The sequence below is a fragment of the Cygnus olor genome, chromosome 13, assembly GCF_009769625.2.
Source record: "Cygnus olor isolate bCygOlo1 chromosome 13, bCygOlo1.pri.v2, whole genome shotgun sequence".
Lineage (NCBI taxonomy): Eukaryota > Metazoa > Chordata > Aves > Anseriformes > Anatidae > Cygnus > Cygnus olor.
The window spans coordinates 17,192,876-17,209,092 of record NC_049181.1 but is presented as its reverse complement, the minus strand read 5'-3'; the positions used below and the strand labels follow the sequence as shown (position 1 = coordinate 17,209,092).

Sequence of the window (16,217 nt, the reverse complement as noted above, 5' to 3'; positions counted from 1 at the left end):
AGTTTAGCAGTTAGAGAAAGTTCCTAAGAAAATGCATCTTAGGCAAGTTTCTGTTGACGGATTTTGGAAGGAACTTCTATGAGTATGAACGCTTCTTTGGGGAAAGTTTTTAATTTCTACAAGGGTCCTTTCATTTTACCCTTCTTCCTTCCCATGTTGGCAAGAACCAGAACTTTTTCCCCAGTGTATACACAAATGTAATTTTGTTAGCAGTGTCCTTCACATTCCTTAGATTAATAAAGGTGCTTTATTAAAAGATTCTGGTTCCATGTGCTAGAGTTTTTCTACCTATATTGGTCTAATTCACTGCATAGAGGAAAACTTGCTTGTTTAGGAGGATGCAGTACAAGCTTCAAATATTGTAGATGACTGCATTATCAGAATGAGGCTCAGCTAAAGGACCGCGTGATTTTAGAGTAAAAACAATGACGCGTTGAACACTCTTAGCATCCAGATGTGTTTGTAGGGTAGACCTTTACATCATGTTGTCTATCTTGCGTCTGCTCTGTTTTTTAAGAGATGCCAGGAAAGGGAAAAGCTCCACTGTGAATGGGTAAGTCAGTAAGTGCAGCTTATGGCTGTCTCTCAGAAAATTTAGAACAGCCTTTAAGCAGGAGGGTAGAAGCATGGCTTTAAATCATCTCTGTGTCTGTTCAATTGAACTAGCGTGACTACTAAGCTTTAGCTAGTGCTTATCCTTAATATCCTAAATTACTCTGCCCATGTGAAGCCCCACTTGGAGTACTGCATCCAGGTGTGGGCCCCGCAGCACAAGAAGGATGTGGGTCTGTTAGAGCAGGTCCAGAGGAGGGCCATGGAGTTGATCAGAGGGCTGGAGCACTTCTATGAAGAAAGGCTGAGAGAGGTGGGGATGTTCAGCCTGGAGAAGAGAAGGATCTGGGGAGACCTCATTGCATCTTTTCAGTATTTAAAGGGGGCTTATAAAAGGGATGGAGAGCAACTTTTTACTCGGGCAGATAAAGACAGGACAAGGGGTAATTGTTTAAACTAGAAGAGGGGAGATTTAGATTAGAGGTTAGGAGGAAATTCTTTACTCTGAGGGCAGTGAGGCACTGGCACAGCTTGCCCAGAGAAGTTGTGGATGCCCCATCCCTGGAGGTATTCAAGGTCAGGTTGGATGAGGCCATGGGCAACTTGATCTAGTGGGAGGTGTCCCTGCCCATGGCAGGGGTTGGAATTAGATGATCTTTTAAGGTCCCTTCTAACCTAAACGATTCTATGATTTTTCCTTGATCAATGTATTTGATATTAAGTTGCCCAGAGGTTTTCACGCTGTGCTTTGGCAGCTCTGTTGTATACAGTAATAGTCATTTGATTTCTTGATCAAATTCCATAGTTTGGTTTTGTCTGCAGTTTTACTTTAGCTTCAAAATGACCGTATTTCCTGATTGCTTGCTTTCATGTATTAGTTCCTCTCCTCCTTGTGCTTTTAACTTACATAAGACTCTGTTTCTCACTGTGGAACTTACAACTTCATAATCTGATATTTTTTGTGAATTTCCTGAAATGCTGCTGGTCTTACTTTCCAGGTGCTATTTTTAGCTTTTCTGGTGAAATTCACACCAACATTGCCACTTGTTTCAGACACCTTCCTATATAACATCTGATCCAGTAGGAATGTATATGTTGACCATTTAGACTTCTGGTTTTAGAAATGTGATATGAGAAACTAGATTATTTTTAAAAGCTATTTTGTTGCTTCCTAACAAGACAGCCCTTCAAGCCTCCTTATTCTCTCTCATCTCTCTTGTCTTAAGGCAGCCTGTCTGTTGGAGATCTAGTAATGGTGAATGGATTGCTGTTCCAACTGTCTCTTCCCCTGAACTTCCTGGGAACAGTATACAGAGAGACAAGACAAGCACTCATAGATATGAATACACTGTTTACGCTTCTCAGTGTAGATACCAAAATCAAAGTAAGTAGTAGCTTATTTTCCTTTAAAGCATGGGGTTACTTAATAGGGGTGTTCCCTAGCAGTGCTATCACTTCACTGTGTTTGTTACCTTCCAGGTGTAGTTTCTGTTCAAGAAAGATGTTGCAGAAGGATGTTGTCCTGCATCTTCTTTAAGTGCAGTTAGTGCAATAGCAGCTGCTTTTTTCTTGCAGAACCTTTTAGTGACAGCAAAAGTTGCTTCATGGAAGCTGTGTTTGTATTGAGATTTTAAGTATCTATGCATTGTGCTTTTATTTTTATTTGTAATTAATGATGCAGAATTTATTACTGCAGAAGAAGTTGTGAAGCAGAGTGTTTACAACAGAAATTTTTACCTTCTTTGAGGAAAAGGAGGAACAACCCAATTTTACTTGTGTGGCTGATTATAATTATTTTCAACATATCCAAGCTGGAGTGTCTATTTGCCTTTTTCTGAGCTAGGAAATGGACTGTTTAGCTTGTTGAACTGCTTGAGTTACTTTCTGGGCAGCATGTAAAGTGGCACTCTTCTTTTAATAGGACAAAGAACTGGCTCCACCCCTGCAGATCACACCACAGACTGCTGCCATCGCCTTTGATAATGTGCATTTTGAATACCTTGAGGGGCAGAAAGTCCTTGCTGGCGTGTCTTTTGAAGTCCCTGCAGGAAAGAAAGTGGCCATTGTAGGAGGTAGTGGGTCAGGGTGGGTAAATGGACTAAATCCAAAATTCTGCATCATTGATTGGCGTTTTTTAGATGTTTGTTCTTGTTTTGATTATTATTCTTGTATGTGACATCAGTGTTTGGAGATTGTAAATGATGAACCAGGAATGTAACATTAGCTTCAATCCTTTTCAATTTCAGGAAAAGCACAATTGTGAGATTATTGTTTCGTTTCTATGAACCTCAGAAAGGAAACATTTATGTTGCTGGCCAGAACATACAAGATGTCAGTTTGGAAAGTCTGAGAAAGGCAATAGGAGTTGTACCTCAGGTATAACATGTTTCATTCTCCCCACATAATCTGTAATAATGGTAATTCTCAGAATGTCCTAATTCAGTGGTGGTGTCTATTTCCTTTGAAAGTCACTGTGCTTTTTTTTTTCTGGAAATATTACAAAGTTTTTGTGTGTGTCGTTACATGGACCCAATTTCTCAAATGTGTTTAAGCCTCTTAAAGCTGGAGGCAGATTCTCATTAACTGATGTACTTCTATACTTGATTACCACCTATGATGAGTTAGCAAAGTGGTGAAAGTATGCATGATATACTTAAGACACGATGAAATGTGCCCGTTTTTGGGAAATGAAATTTCCCGTAATACTTTTACTTTTGGGCTTTGTGGAAAAATGCAAACTACTCTGTATTTATTTCTTTCGTGGACTGGGGACAGGTTTTTTTGTTCACAGTTTCTTGTTTCAAATGCTCTTTCCGTGAATGCAGGACGCTGTTCTGTTCCATAACACCATCTATTACAATCTGCTCTATGGCAATATTAGCGCAACACCAGAAGAGGTGTACGCCGTAGCAAAGTTGGCAGGAATCCACGATGCTATTCTTCGAATGCCTAATGGTTACAACACTCAAGTTGGTGAACGAGGCCTCAAGCTCTCAGGTAGGCCCTTAGGTACACATGCTCTTGTACCCTGTCTGCTACCTCCAAGTTCAATGCATAATTTATTCCTCAGGCTTGCTTTTAGCTCATTTACATTATAATATAAACACAGGGCTAAATATTGATACAAAAATCCAAAGTTTGGACAACTGTAGTCTTAAAGATACTTGAAGGAATGCATTTTCAGGGGATAGTTTTAAATGAATTAATATGTAAGCATGTAGATGCATCTAAATAAAAATGATCTTTCCTGTAATGTATTTGGGTAGTGGAATGCATGTGAATAGAATTGGGAGCTTTGTGTGCTTTGCATGTAGGAGACCTTCCAAATTTGAGTTTTTAAATCTAAACTCATAGCAGCTGACAGTGAGATACTTATTTTTGCAGTTGATAGTAAGTAATGCTGTGGGATATATTGCTGTTGCAGTATAGTTGTTTTAAAGCTTATTCATAACAAAAGGGCAATTGTCTTACCATTTTTAAGAAACAATGCAAAAGTGGTGTCTATGTATTTGCAAGCCATGGATTTATGTAACATGGCCTTGGTGCTGAAGTGTAGGTTGTCAGCATTCCTCCATAGCTGGGTACGTACCATGTAAAGTGGCATAACTGTCCTACCCCAGAAAGCAGCATCACAGCATTAGCCAGCCTTTGCTAGGCATGCTAGCCGTGGTTTGGCCGCTCTTACACAATTTCAGTTTACTTCTTCTCTCCAGGCATCTGTAATATTACAATTACACACCCGTGTTTTTAGGGAAGATGATGCAGGAAAGCAAACATTCTTCCTGTGGCAGAGTTAAGGGAATGATAATCTAAAATGAGGGATCACATGGAAGCTGGGGAATGTCTAAATCACGTCCCCTGTTCTTCTGTTTTTTATTGTAGGACATAGGATTATAAATGTATGGACTTTAAGTATAACTCCTCTAGGTAGTAGCAAGATTCCAATAAAATGCTTTCAGTTTCAAATTTCTTAGGTTGCAGTTGCTTTGAGAGAAAGCTAATAACGATGTCCATCACATAAATGTAACAGGAAATGCACATTGAATAAAACAAAATCAAAATTACTGTTTATGTTGAAGGGTATGTGATTATTATTATGCCATTATTACCTGACATTGTTATTATTTATTATCATCATCAATAAGTTTTTATCCTCGTTTGGCCCTTAAAGTTTTTAATAGATATGTGATGCAAGATAAAATGGGATGATCATTTTTGTGAGGCTTCCCCACTGAATTCACTGATGGGTTTGTTTCGCCTCCTTGGTGGGCATTATGAGAAGTATAAGAAGCAGTTGCAAACTTCATTAAAAACATCTCCTGTTGCCTCATTTTGAGAAAGCAAAGCACTGTATGTTTTTGCTTATAATTGCTAGCCAATGTGAGTAGTGCTGGGGCAGTTTTTCACTTGTTTTTTTTTTAGTACAACAAACTTAAAGTTGTTAAGATAAATGGGAGCTCAATTAAAACGTTTGGAAGGATTTTGATAAGTGCCGAACTGTGTGCAGAGAGTAGCAATGAAGAGACTTCAGCACATACTGCCTGGGGAGACCCTGTATCACTGGTGGCATGTAGGACATGTCTTTCTAAACAACTCCTCCTCAATACAAGGTCTTATAGCGAGCTTGTAAGCCTGCGTGGCAGAGCTGGTTAATTTTCTTCCACCCTGACGCCGTGTATAAGACACTGTTGGTCGGTAGACTGAAGAATGGGTCATCAGTTTTCATTTGCATGTAGGATGGAGCAGTGGAGAGCAGTCTGCTCTGTTGGGAACAAGGTATGGCCCTACAGGGGAGACAGGTCTGTCCCAGTGAGTTGGGAAATGTCAAAGTACTGAGGTTGTTTGGGGACAACGTTGGATCTTCAGAGGACATGGGACTGGTGGGAGTCCAGGAATGCTGCACATTCAGGCAGATGCTGCCTGTTGCAAAGAGAGCAAGCTCTGTGTGGTTTTTCTTACTATGCAGCTGCTGAAATCTTGGACTCTTTCAAACAGGATCAGAGGTTACGTTCTGTACCCGGAATGTACCTGCAGGAGAAAGCACGGGCATTTGTGAAAGGGAGAAATGCAGAGAGGAATGTTAGAAGGAGAATAAAATGTGAAGCACAAATCTGGGTGAGCGAATGGAAGATAAAATAGGGACTGGCTGCACTGCAGAGGGCAATGATGATGATGAAAGATTTCTCTCGTGCTGCCTGTTTCCCAAAAGTAGTAATTTCTAGAAAGAGGATTTGACCAACAATAGGTTTGGAATGTCTTGTTGTTTACCTTGAAATAGAAGTTTAGGCTTTTTCAAGTAGAATGTGTTGCAGTGTTTTTTTTATAATAGATGCGTAATAAACAGAGCCACAACAACCCCGAACCCTGACTTTGTGAACAAAACAATTAAAATGCTGCAGTCCTGAGTGTGAATGGGGAAGAACACGAAACAAGTCTGTATGCTACAGATGTAAGGAAAGACCTTGGATTTTGTTATCATTGTATGTCTTTCAAACATGGATATTGACAAGCTGTGAGTTTTGAACATGCTTTGAAGGAGAGAGAGAGAGAGAGTATTAAAATCGACTGAGTAAATTGTGCAGTTCTAATTGCTGCTGAGTTCTGCCCGAGACAGTTTAAAATTTGAGCTGCGTGATTATTATCAGCCTTTTAAATGGTTTATTAAAGCATGTTCTCTCCTGATAGGTGTGGACCATTAACAGGAATGTAATGATGTTAAATGGAATGTTTCACAGTCTTGAATGAAACAAGAGGGGACAAGTGCATGAATGTGAAATGTTTGTATTGCATACCAAATGTTTATCAGATTTTAAGTTCTGAAATGCACCTGTTTTCCTGTCTGTTAACGTTGTCCTAAGTTATTCTTGGGTAAGTGTCTGTAAGAATTGTGAAGGAAGGAAACTAGTCTGAAACTTGCTTACCTCAAAAAACAACAGGCAGTACGTTGCATAAGGAAGGTGGTTTTCAGTACTGTATTAATTGTATTCTTAAATGAAATTTGTTTGTTAAAGCTGTTAGGTATGGACACTTTTACTCTGGGCCAGAGAGGAATGAAAAGGTAGATGAACTTCAAGGAGAGACGTGAAAGAAGAAAAAAAAAAACACGTTCAAGGTGCATGAAGTAGAATACAGCAGGCATGGATAGAGTATGGTTTATTTGTAAGGGGAAAGAGGATTTATGTGTGTTCAGTTACTGCACAGGGCATAGCTTAGAGCAGGCAAATGAGCACATACTTGGAGCTGTGTGGGGTAAGTTACTGTATATTGTCATCCTCAGCTATGTGTATGAGGCTCTTGCCTTGTGGCATGCATGAAAGAGTTTTCTGTCCCTGTCTAAAATGCTAATCAATCTTGAATCACTTTGGATTTACCAAGGAGCAGGAACTTGATCTCTATTGAAAAAATTAAAAACAAAACAAAAAAGTCTTGTCCACTGTTAAATTTAGAATATTCTGGAGGTCATGATTGTAACTTCATCTTTTTTCCTCTTCCTTCCCTCACCCCTCTCTATTTAGGAGGAGAAAAGCAAAGAGTTGCAATTGCTAGAGCAATGTTAAAGGAGCCACTTATTTTTCTCTATGATGAAGCCACATCTTCTTTAGATTCGATTACGGAAGAGGTAAATTGGGATAAAGAAATATAAAACTTAAGTGGTGTAATGATGTCTGATTATGATGCTTTTTCCGTGTTCTTTCCCTCCTGAAAACAATTCTGTTCTTTTTGCCAGATGGTTATCATATCTTTTGCTGGGATTGTTAAGAGATCCTATGGTTAATCTCTTTTTCTAAAGGCCAGACCAGAGATGTGTCTCTGTCCACCTTGAGACATAGTGAAGAATAGCAGCTCGGTCTCTGGGTGTATCTTCTGTTTTATACTCTGGAGGTCCTGTTCACCATTAAACGTGCTTCTCTGATACCATTGTAAATTCCGGGTGTGGCCATGGGGCGTGAAGCTTTCCAGTCCACTTCAAAATATGTTTAGATGACATCTAGCATTCATTTAAAATGTCTTAAATAATTGTGAGATAACGCAAAGCAGAAAAACTCCTGTTCATCGCGCAGCATCTTTCTGAGATGCAAATCAGGTGGGCGTAACCTGCAGTGCTGGTATTAATTTGTATTCATTTCACAGGAAGGGCTCCGAAACATCAGAGTGTTGTGACATAGATGTCATGACACTACCACAGTAACTGCATCAGGCTTCATAACTACGTCTTTGCTTAAACACAAAACTCTCAGCACCAGCAGTAATTTCACAAACTAATGTCATCAAAAACGAGAGCTGGAGCTGTGTTTATGTTCACTTATGCAGATTATTGAGTGAATTTATTGACCTGTAATCACTAAATTGCTTTCATTTTCCAGGTATAAAGAAATCAGAGTACAAACAGTACACCTATAAAGTACCTCATTAAAATATAGTACAGCTTCCTCATTGGACCAGAAACGTTCATAACACGCACTATTCTACAGAACCCTTCTTGATTCTTTCTCTTTCATTTTGCTGTGTTTATGGCAAGAATCATAAACAAAGCTGACAGCTTCACAGCAGAGCTGCACTTTAAAGACAGCAAATGAAAATGAAACATTTCCACAAAAGTCTGTCAGGTAATTGGAATGTTTTCTGACAAAGACAAACATTTTGCAGGAAAATGAAGTGGGCACTTCACTTACTGTAGTGAGGGCACCAACTCCCAATTGGTGCTGCTTGCAACTGAGTACAGTTTGGGAAGGTGGCAAAGTGCTCACAAAGGAAGCAGCAGATGGATCAATCCCAGGATTGCTTAACTTTGTGTTCCATGTTGGCATGGTATTGAGAGTTTTTTCTTTAGCTTTCATTGATTGGAAAATCATTTTTTTTCTTCTTTGTCTTTACTGTTGTTTATGTTGCTTCTGTAACGTGGCTACACAGAGGGAGGTTTTTCTGAAATGAAGTAATACTTCTTCCTTGGGATATCTGCATTTTTCTATGAATGAAAGCTCTTTTTTCCTCCTTCTCCCCTGTTTGAAGACTTTATCAGAGGCCTCATATTTCATGCTTGGGCTGCTTCTGTTTCCTGTAGACCTATCTGTTTCTTATTGTGATAGTATAGCAGTATTAGAGAGATTTCTCAACACTCATTTCCAATAATTTGCATATTTCCAGACAGCCTTTTATTTCTTTCATATGACCTATAAGTGTTTAAGAGCATGTCTGTGTTTTAATCTTACAGAATATTCTCAGTGCTATGAGGGACATGGTGAAACACCGAACGTCAGTTTTCATTGCCCACAGGTTGTCGACAGTAGTTGATGCAGATGAAATCATTGTGCTGGATCAGGTGAGGCTATTGCCCTGTGAAGCGTAGTTTCTACATAATCTGTGCTCACTGTAGAGAGTCTGTGCCCATTCTGAAATACTAACACCCCCGCCAAGCTACTAAAAGCTCTTTCTGTAGAGATGAACTATGTTAGAAAAACCCAGTGCAAGCTTTGTTTTCTGTAGGTCTTTGCAGCTAACAGTTTATCAGTTGTAGAAACTTGCATGTCCAACTCTTGTATATTGTGTGTATTTTTACTTCATTTGAATAGTACATTTAATTACAGGTGTTTATAAGGATTATGACAAATTTTGCTTGATGCTCTGGGACTGGCAGAACATTGCATGATTCTAATCTGATTTATTACATGTTCCCATCAGATTGGCTTCGTAATGTGTTCCTCCAGTTTATGCTTCATTCTCATTACTCATTGAGTGTCTGTTTTTCAGAAACATCCATTGTTTTTTTTTCTTTCAGTGGCAAGAGAGAGTCCAGCATATTCTGTTTCCATGCAGATAAAACTGTTGTAGGATTGTCCAATCTCATTGTTATAAAACTCAACATCGTTTTCTTTGTACCTGTAGAAAATGTGCAATTACTCCCTTCCTGTATACTTCCCTTCTAAGAAAAGAGAAGTTATAATATTTGATTTACTAATATCACAATTCAGCCCTCATTCAGTCTGTCCTAAGTCTATTTTCTTCTGTTACCCATGACTGGGTATAGATTTAAAACAAATATTCTTATTGTAACTTCATAGTTACTCTTTTTGTTTGCTTATGCTGAAAATGAAGTGCTCTACTCTACTGATAAGAGATGTTAAATTTAACTCTGCATTCATTTATTTCAGTTACTCTGTATATACTTGTGACCGTTGTGTATCTAGTGACCAAAAATGTGCATATCTAAAATAAATTATTCTTGCAGTATGGAACATGATTTAACAGAGAATTATAACAATATCTTATGAAATAATGACATTCGTGATTGCCTTTGCTGTACAAATTTCAGCTTCATATCAATCTCAAATTGAAGTAGTGGAGAACACTCCCTTTGCAGCTCTTTTTCATTTGCTTTTGTTCTACTTGTTTTTTTGACTTTCGCTGAAAAATCATTTTCTAAGGTGTATGCTTTATGTAACTGCATGTTACAACATCTTGCAAGTGTTTTTTAGCGTGTTATAAAGCAATCTGTGACTTTTTGTTTCGATGCAAATTTTTCACAGCTTACTAAAAGTGTGTTTTGTGTTACAGTGTAACTTGAATTAAAAATAAAAGCACAATCCAAAAGTGTAAAACAGCTAGGGTGCTCACTTTCATGAATGATTTTAGCGGAAGAGAGTAAGTGGATCAGTAAGGCAGCACGGTGCAGCACTTTTTAGCGGATGACTGTTTTGCGAGGCATCCTTGACGTTTGCTTAGCAGAAAGTTGCCTCTTGTCCCAGCTTGATTGATGAGTGCTGTGTTAGCAACCAGCTAAATGAGGTGACAAGATGATTGTGGCTCTTTTTGCTTAGCAGTAGAAATACGGCACAACAATTTCAGCATCTTTGCCTAGATAAAATCTGAATAATTCTTATGTAAACAAACACTGCAGCATTAAGATCAATATCATTAATAAAGCTGAACAGAGAAGTTAAATTTCTGGTGATTGTTCAAGAGCTATTAAAAAAAAAAGTCATCAGTCAAAAGCTTAGTCTCCACTACAGTGAACTCTCCAAATTAACCACTTAGTTTTTAAATAAATTCTGCGGTTAATGTTGGTCAAGTGTATATTTGTTCATATTCTACCAGCACGACTAGTAATAAAAGTGACAAGACCCAATTTTGTTTCCCAGCATGTTCATCAGCGGCTGTCACAAGGAGGTAGATTTAATTGTAAATCAGAATTTGGAACTAATACAAAATCCATGTAGCTGTCTTTTCCCAAAAGAAAGAATAGCTGGAGAATGAATACATTATTTTAATTTGAAGTCAGCAAATGCAAATGTATCTCTCAAATTAAAAAGATGAGTGAGTCAGGTTTTCTGAAGAGTAGTGCTGTTTCACTGTCTGTAGGATTTGAGTTCTCCTCCCCAACTCTTCCTTCCTATTTCCGTCATGATAGTCAATAAATCAGCTTTGCCCTTCGAAACAAAGAACACAGGTGAACTAACTGCTCGCTCAGTTTTCATGATGGCACTTATAATGGCAGAAGTAACCGAGCACCCATCTAGAAGCACAATTTACACTAGCTGTTTTTAGGATTTTATTTTAAATGCATTTTCTTTATCTAGTACAAATCCCTCTTTGCATGCTCTTTTAGTTTCTCAATGTAGATTAAGTATATTTCTTACCAAGCAGAGGCAAATATGTGTTTGTTTTGGTACATTCATGTGACTTTTGTGGTAGCAATTTAGCACATTGCTCCTCTGTTTATTTTAAATAGCACTTCCAGTTTAGATAGTAAACTTTTCCATGTTGATGGGCTTTAAATTTTATCCAGGTGGACACAAGGCATCTATGCTCTTGTTTACTTATGCTTTAGAAGAATACAGCTCCTCGTTTTCAGCATGCAACATAACATGCAATTCAGTGCACCACATATTCAGCTTTCCATTGCTGTTCTAAGCTTCTCCTAACTCAGAATTGTTGTAATCCATACTGTGAAACTTTGGCCCATATGTTGGCAGCATTTATATTCCTAAAGCTCTGGTGATATTGCTTACTGACTTAACTTCCCTTCTTTTACAGGGTAAAGTTGTGGAACGTGGTAGACATGCAGAACTTCTTGCAAGTCCTAGCAATCTCTATTATGAGATGTGGCACACACAGAGCAGCAAAGTACTAAATAGTCATAATGATCCAAACTGGGGAGAGAAAAGTAATCAGATGTCCAAAGAGGAGGAAAGGAAGAAGCTACAAGAAGAAATTATCAATAGTGTGAAAGGCTGTGGAAACTGTTCGTGCTAAGTATGATCGTGGATTAATCTCTTATAGCAGGTTCCAATACACACAAGGTTACAGTGAAGCACAGCTCTTGTATTTTCTTTTTTTTTTTAAAGTCAACATTCAAAAACTTCCTGGGTCTTGCAGTTTTGCGGTTTTACAGTTTCTCAGAGGGACATAATTTCAACCAAAGGAGTTTTAATTCTACATCTTTGCAAATCTCCAATATTCAGTGGCAATCTGCAAGAGCTGAGTTTTTTCAAAAACTTTAAACTTACTTCTCAAGTAAGAGTGTACTTTATGGCAAATTTTAGGCATTGGTAAATTCTCTTGGTAGTTGCTTTGAGATGGATTATTAAATTGTAAACAGACTTGTCCTTGATTTAGATTTTCTCATCATTATTGATTGATAAATGTCATGTTTTAATTGTAATTAGGCTAATTTGAGCTCAGTTGCTAGTGAGGAAGATGCAATTTAAATTCTGGAGTGGTGTTCTGGTTTAAAATTTTCTTCCATGTGAAGAAGAAGAAAAGCTTCAACAAAATATTGCAGGTTTCTAGTAGCAAGCTAAGTATTGGAATAATCCACCTCACTCTTACAAAACACCTTTCATAACAGACTATCTGGAAATGTATTGGTGTTCTTTTAAAAAAGAACATACAATATTTTTAAGAGCTGGCAAAAATCTGGAATTGAAAAAATTTGGTACAACTTTACAGAAAATTTACAGAAAACATACAAAACGTTGCATGCAAATATTAAGAATCTGAAGCTTTTCCTTAAATTAAAAAAAAAGTCCAAGTTCAGTATTCCTTATCTTCAACATCTGCTATAGTAGTCAAAGCAGAATGCAGTCACTTCTTTCTGTTTCAGTGATGGTCTTAGGGAGCAATTAAGATTCAATAAAAACTTCCATGAATTTCTATTATGTCATTAATGTGTGAGAAAATGACCTGGATAATATTGAAAGTGTAGCTGTAAGAATCTCCGGATTTCAATAGTCAAAATGTCTTCAGTGCCCAGAAACCTCAGTCTTTGTGATTTGGAAGACACAATGGGATTGTATTTTTTTAGGCCTTATCTTTTCAGGGAGATTTACCATATCTATTTATCACTAGTTACTCTAGTATAATTCCTCATTTTGGAATTAAAAAATAAAAATAAAAAATCTTACTCTTGGATGTTGAAAAGCAACTGTTTGTTTTTTTCCTGGGAAATTATACCAGTATAATTACACCCCTGTAATTATGCTAGTAAATCAGGTGCAAAATTTCTTAGTGTGGGCACTAGCAAAACACTGAATTTGGTGCTTCTGGAAACTTATCTCTAAATAGTGTTTATTCTTTTGTTATACCCTTCTCTGCAACAAAATATAGGAACAGTAACGTAAAGGAACTAAAACCTTTATCTTTTCTGCTAGTCACTCATTTTCCCTCTATAACAGATTTTTCCCCCACCATTGTAATTAATCCCCAGTTAAAAATTACTTGAAAATTGTATCAAATGCAAGGACATTTATTTTCATCCTCGGAGTCCACAAGCCTTGCTGATGTAGTGACAGTTCAGAATTCCTTTAGCTTACAATCTTCCTTTTATTTTTACTAATTCTTTTTTTTTAGTTTCTAACAGCAGTATTGTTGATTATAAAGGTGCAGTTATCTCTGAACTGCCAGAAACAGTTAGCAAAAGGTTGATGCAAGTGTTGAAATGTCTCCCTTTCCTATATTGTGACTAATAAAAAATAAAAATAGATTAAAAAAAAAAACACCCACAAAGAAAACATATCGTCTCTCTCTGATCCCCCTCCACACCTCAAGAACTAGTTTTTGGAATTAAATAATTTTTCTGCTGCTTCATACAGTGGATAATGTACAAAGGCTGTAAATAGTATTTCAATTAAGAACATTTTTTTCCCCTTTGGCACAAGCTTTAGAAATGTCACAAGTCTGAAAATGGAGGAAAAGTTTTGTTTTTTTTTCCTTGATGAACAATTTCCCATATTGCAGGGTTTAGACATCCTAGTAGTTGTCTGAAGTTGATGCAGAAGTTAGCATTATCTTCTAAACAGCCTGAACCCAAAAGCCATTTTAATGCCATGCTTGATTGTGAAGGTAAGTTTTCAGGTCAACAAATGATTATACAAAGTTGATGTCTTTAATCACTGGGGATGGATTCTGCAAATGCTCCAGGAGTCTTGAGTATTACAGATTTGGGTCAAAGACTGTTTTCAGATGTTAAATACCAGAAGTGGTCAAAGTTTAAACCTGTAAAAGGTTTGGTGTAGCTGTAAGGCCATTACCTACCTGTCTCTGCCATCATTTTTGGTGCCAACCCACACGCTGAAGCTTTAAGCAAACAGGATGACTGCTATTAATCCTTAACAAAGACATTTCCTAAAAAAAGGAGGGTAGTCACACAGTAGAGTATTTGTTTTAAAGAGTTACAGTGAGGTTTGGAGATGTCTAATAACTTGCTGTGTTGTGGAGTTGCTAGATAAACACTCTGGCTTCTTTGTCGCTTTATTTGAGTGAATGTTTTTTGTGCTTGTCCATCTGCTTCTTAGGCACAGGTTACAAAAATATGTTTTCCCATTATAAATTTAGCAGCAGCACACAAGAAATGGAAAAACAAAAAGGTTAATGATAGCATAAGTTCCCCCTGGTCACCTTTGCAATTTAAATGGTGAAACACTTCCTGTAAAAGCAGAAAAAGTCAATGCGTAGCTGAAGAGTTGTAAATAAGCAAATGAGGCTCCTCTGCTGTCAGCAGCCTCACACAATTCTGTCAAATGGCTGCAGTGATAAAATACTGAGTGATGTGTTTAGCTTGTGAGCAGGCATCTTGGAGAAGTAGTAGCAATGCTTGGTGATTCTTTTGTCTGCTGGAAGGTAAAACTTTTTGTCTCAGACTTCTTTGTTTGTTTGGAGTTTTTATGTACGGTGACTCCAAAATGTCACCATTTTCAGAAGACATTTAAAACACAATGATGTGAGAGTCATGTCCTCGAGGGCTTGGTCACTGTTACACCGAGTCGTAAGATGGTATGTATGGCATCTCTTTATAAAGTCCTACAATTTTAGAGGAAAATGATATATTTTGGAACTCACTCTAATAACCTCTGTGAATTTTAGTAATTCTGCTTTTCTGTAGTCTGGAACACCACTTATTCTAAACAACAGCTTTTCATATTCTGGAAATTTTCCTGGACTTTTAGCTGGTCATTTTTCAAAAGTCAAGTCATCTAGTACCATTATAAAATGTGTTTGCGTTTTTAGAGTGGAAAAAGCCATTCACTTTTTTTAATGCTCTCTTTATAAAGGAAATGTATTTGTGAAAAATAGACATAAAAAAGTGGCCGCTTCTTGCAGTATATAGTCAACTGTAAACTTACAGAATTTAGTTTTAATTCCTATGCAAGATCTTCTAAGCATAGGAAACAACACGTTTTGCCTATTGTAACCTCTAGGTTAGCAAACTACTTAGTTGGTGGAGAGGTTGATGGTGTTCTGGTTGTTACAAATGGAAGTTTATAACTTGCTACTTGCAGATGACCCATCAGTTTATTCTCAGCAGTGCTGTTATATAGATTATTAGTTACCTAAATCTCTTAAAATTAAGATTTTAAATTATGTGCAGATTTCTTTTCAGAATGGAAATGTAAAATATACATTGTACAGTAAGCTGATAATGTTCAAGAACAACAAGAAGAGCTAGCTTAAGATCATATTGTGTAAACAGCTTGATGGAAGACTTCTTACCCTGATTCCTCTTGTTCATCTGTGTACAGATAATTATTACTAAATAAAGGATTTATCTTTGTGAATAGATACGGGTGTCCTGTTAAAATGATTTTAATAACAGCTAAGGGAGTATGGCTTCTCCACCTAGCAAGGGGAGCTCTGAATTGACTTTTCTAGTAAAAGCAATTGTTTGCAGTGTTTGGGAATGACAGTGAAATCCCTAACAAATTACAGGGCTGTGGGTTAGCATAAGGTAACCAATCCAGATGATCAGTTAGAAAGGTAAGTTTGTGTAGTGCACACAGATTCTTTTCCCATCAACTTCCATGTCTTTTTAAACTTCAGTGTACTGAGCTGCAAAGCCATATGGAGAGCGCTCACATTAGATGCATCATGCTGATGAGAATGAAAATCTGTTGTTAAAAAGTTTGACTGTTTCTTACTTGAAAATGCTGTATTTTTATAAATGTGAACTGTTTTACCTCTTTAGCACTGAACCTGAGAACAATAGAAGTAGATCTGTTTGAAGAATTTGCTTGAGCCTTCTCTTGATGTGACATTGGGTCTGATTTCTGACTGAAGATCATTTTGTGCAGCTGTGTCTCGAATTTCTCATTATCAAATGAGAAGGCAAGATATGGTTTTTATTTACATGTAGTTTTGATGGTTCTTCTCATGTACTGTGCACCACATTGATC

At 37.4% G+C, this 16,217-nt stretch overlaps 1 protein-coding gene across 1 annotated transcript in view; it reads left to right on the top strand.

Annotated features, from left to right (window-relative positions):
- ABCB7 (ATP binding cassette subfamily B member 7) overlaps positions 1-15,606 on the top strand; it is a 43,359-nt gene extending 27,753 nt beyond the window's left edge. Inside the window, exons 10-16 of the mRNA XM_040572494.1 lie at positions 1,779-1,936; positions 2,474-2,637; positions 2,799-2,928; positions 3,378-3,549; positions 7,068-7,171; positions 8,765-8,872; positions 11,584-15,606. Of these exons, the coding sequence (XP_040428428.1) occupies positions 1,779-1,936; positions 2,474-2,637; positions 2,799-2,928; positions 3,378-3,549; positions 7,068-7,171; positions 8,765-8,872; positions 11,584-11,802 (1,055 nt within the window). The 3' untranslated portion in view covers positions 11,803-15,606. The remainder of the gene's footprint in view (positions 1-1,778; positions 1,937-2,473; positions 2,638-2,798; positions 2,929-3,377; positions 3,550-7,067; positions 7,172-8,764; positions 8,873-11,583) is intronic.
- The last annotated feature ends 611 nt before the right edge of the window (positions 15,607-16,217 follow it).